At 44.4% G+C, this 3,974-nt stretch overlaps 1 protein-coding gene across 1 annotated transcript; it reads left to right on the top strand.

The window, feature by feature from the left end:
• Positions 1-1,615: 1,615 nt before the first annotated feature.
• Positions 1,616-3,048, top strand: cldn5b (claudin 5b). Its single transcript, XM_083669671.1, has one exon. The coding sequence runs from the start codon at positions 1,815-1,817 to the stop codon at positions 2,460-2,462; it is 648 nt and encodes a 215-aa protein (XP_083525797.1). The 5' UTR covers positions 1,616-1,814; the 3' UTR covers positions 2,463-3,048.
• Positions 3,049-3,974: the final 926 nt, after the last annotated feature.

Genomic DNA, 3,974 nt, shown 5'->3' on the forward strand with positions numbered 1-3,974 from the left:
TTAAAATCCCGTAGATCTCTTCATTACTCCTTTTTTGTGTATAAAGCCTCACTGCATAAACTCCCAGCTTACCTAACCTCATTAATTAAAAGTCAAGGACATAAATGACCTAACCCGTTCTCAGAATTGGTTAACTCTTCAGGTTCCCCGGGTCTCCACCAAATTGGGTAAATCCACTTTTGGTTGTGGTGCACCTAACTGCTGGAACAATCTCCAGAAAAAAAATCAGTTGGATGTTCTGCTGCTGCTTGGGCAATTTAGGGTGTTAATTAAGTGAAAGATGGTGAAAGATGTGATTGTTTCTCCTAATATTGTGGTTTTCTGTTTTGAACTGAGTTGTATTTGTATGTGTTATTTTGTTTTTGTGCAAATAGTGTGGACAGGGTGCACCTGCAAATTCCCCTGTATAAATTAAAGGTTAAATGAAAATATCCTCACAATGTAAAGGAGTCCTACAAGGACGGTCAGTCAGGCTGATTGTTAAGCCTAGTCGATCACTTCAGTGTATCCACACAAACTAAGACAAATAAGAGAGTGAGGGAACATGTCATCAACTCTGTCAGAACACAATAGGGTGCTTCAACATACACCCAATATCCTTTCCCCTGGAGAGTGTCCCGGTTACCTCCTGATTGTGTGTGTTGTTTGTGTGTGTGTGTGTGTGTGTGTGTGTGGGTGTGTGTGTGTGTGTGTGTGTGTGTGTGTGTCTCAGGGTCTCCATCACTGAGCCTCAACATGACACCTCCATTAGTCAGTTTGTCAGCATTTCTCCACAACTCAGTCTAGTCAGTGGAAGACTTTTTTTCTCAAATCTCTCCATTGTTTTGGCCATGTTTGCATTTCTCCTTATCGTCCTTCCTCTCCATCCCTGCCTCTCTCTCCAGCTGCGTCCAATGGAGGCCAGACAATGACAAAGCGAACGACTCCTGTTTATGTTGCGACGATAGATGGATGCAGATGTCTCCAAACTGACTGAGAGACAAACAAGTCAAAATAGACACATGTTGAATCCCAAATTGATCACTAGCTGTTACCTCTGACCATTTCACATTGGTCCTTATGGGTAAATGCATGGTAATGGTATGGTTGGTAAGTTAACATGGTATAACTCCTGCACTATAGGTGGAATTTCCGATAATTGGATACACCAGTCTAATCTTTTTATTTTATTTAAATTGCCTCTTGGTATGGGCTAAGGGTAGATATGGTACACCAAAAGTTATGCCTCTGTTGAAAGCAAAATCAGTTTACTGTTAGTGCCTTGTAATACCATGTAATACCAATTGACCATGACTGCTTCAGGCAGCAACAGCAATGTTATCTCTTTTCTTTCCTCTTGAGAGCGAATTCCTGGAAGACACACACACACGCGCGCACACACACACACACACACACACACACACACACACACACACACACACACACACACACACACACACACACACACACACACACACACACACACACACAAGCTGCGCTCCTTTATCTCTCTTCATCCAACTCCTTTGCCTGCCCATTGGCTGGCCGCTTGTCGCTGATTGGCCCAAAGTTTGTCCGCTTGGTTTTGACAGATGCCTGTAACTGTAGCGTGCGTCTGGATGGTCCCATAAATGACAAGTCACACACCTCGTCCCAAACAGAGTGGTTTAAATCAGCGGTGTACACAGGCTTTGTCCCAGAACAAATCTTTTGACAAACCAACCAGGTTCAGCATCCTTTGATAATCTACTCCTAAAACATTTCCATCCCTCTTATCCAGTGGACATACTTCAATTCACTTCCAATCCAGAAGAGAGGACAGAAAAAGTATAGCCATGCTTTCTGCGTGTTTGGAATTTCTCGGCATGGGGATGTGCATATGTGGTTCACTCCTGGTGATGATTACATGTGGGCTCCCCATGTGGAAAGTGACCGCGTTCATCGAGTCAAACATCGTGATCGCGCAGACCATTTGGGACGGTCTCTGGATGTCGTGCGTGGTGCAGAGCACCGGACAGATGCAGTGCAAGGTGCACGATTCTATTCTCTCTCTCAGCCAGGACCTGCAGATTGCACGCGCTCTCACTGTGATCTCGGCGGTTCTGGGAGTTGCTGGACTCGTATTAACGATAGCCGGTGCCCAGTGCACCAACTGTCTCATGACCGACTCGGTAAAAGCCAAAGTCGTTAACGCTGGTGGGGTTGTCTACATAATCAGTGGGCTTTTCGTTCTGATCCCTCTCTGCTGGATGGCCAACAACATCATAGTTGACTTTTACAACCCCGACGTGCCCGTGTCTAAGAAGAGAGAGATCGGGGCCGCGATTTACATCGGCTGGGCGGCCACAGCTCTCCTCCTAGTCGGGGGTACCCTGCTGTGCTGCTCCTGTCCTCAGGGAACAAAGAGCAGCTACTCCATCAAATATGCCCCTACCAAGAGCATCACTGTAAACGGCGACTTAGACAAAAGACATTATGTATAGTAGGCTTAAAGGTAGCAGGGCATTTTGTTTGAGTTTTACGCAGGGACCACATTTTCTCTCCCACATGAAAGAATGTGAGCTAACCAAAAACAATCTTGTTCCATCCAGAGATTAATATAAAGAAGAATCCTATGGAGAGAGAGAGAGGGAGGGGGGGAGTTGTATGGACAATTAATCCTATGTCCAGAGAGAGCATATGAAAACAATGTTTTTATCTGTTGAGTGTTTTTATCTAGTGTTTTAAAGACTTTTACAATATCTATTATTCAGGCTTCTTGTATGATGTTTTAAGTTCATGTTGTTATCGTTTGACACGTTAGCCTATATGCTCTAATGTCTTGCCCGAGCGGTCTGCCACGGTCTATGCTCAATCTGAATAGTCTATTGTTCTATTTGTCTGATTGTAAATAGCCACATCTTAGCTGTTTTTGCTGTGCATACTTTACGTTGAGTTCCCAGGAAGCGCCCTTTGTAGCAGTGAAGGCTACTCAGACCAATGTGCACTCATACTATGATCAAATGAACTAATTTGCATTTGAATGCTTTTGTATTGTATCATATGTGCATGTCTATAGGCCTACAGCCCTTTTTATTTGGGCTAGCTGGGTTTTTTTAATAAAGAGAAAAACAAAATATCGCAGTGTTTCTGTATAGTTTAGTCATCTGTTGTCTTTTATGCACATAAAAGGCCTACCACTGAAACACAATTTGTGTGTACACACACACATGCGCACGCACACACACAGAGGGGAAACAGCACCAGACAGTACATTTATTTATAAGGTGTTAAATAGTATTTAACACATACTCATTTTACATTTTGGAAATTATCTTGCGAGCCCCCTGATAATCAAAGCAATGTGTAATCAAAAGCCTTAACAAATCCCAATAGCAACACACTTTTGACCCACCGTTTTTGGACACCCTGCTATAAACACTGTGATAGTGTGACCCAGCCTCAAATGGCTCCTTTTTCCCTGTGCCACTGTTGACAAGAGTCTTGTAAGCTGCTGAAAAGCAATTTGTACATGCAATCCATAACTAGAAAGTGGTGTGTGTGTGCGTTCGTGCATGCATGTAGTAGGGGGTGGGGGGATCCTTGGATGTCTCCTAAGCCATCTCAGGATCTCATATCACTCCGCTCTTCCACCTCGGCTGGCCGCCTGGCACCGCCGCCTCTATGTGTATGCAGCAGCCGCACTACTCAGTCACGGCTTTTCACTGTCCTGGCGCCCCGCTGGTGGAACGAGCTTCCCACTGTCATGACTGCAGAGTCATTACCTATCTTCCACCGTAGATTGAAGACCCACCTCTTCAGGCTACATCTTAACGGTCCCTCCTAAAGACCTCTTTACCCCCACCACCCCCTTGTACAAGTTTCTCTCCTGTTAATAAATCAATAAATCAATAAATATATATATACACATACACACACACACACACACACACACACACACACACACACACACACACACACACACACACACACACACACACCTTCTTCTAGCATTG

Source organism: Argentina silus (assembly GCF_951799395.1).
Source record: "Argentina silus genome assembly, chromosome: 5".
Taxonomy (NCBI): Eukaryota; Metazoa; Chordata; class Actinopteri; order Argentiniformes; family Argentinidae; genus Argentina; species Argentina silus.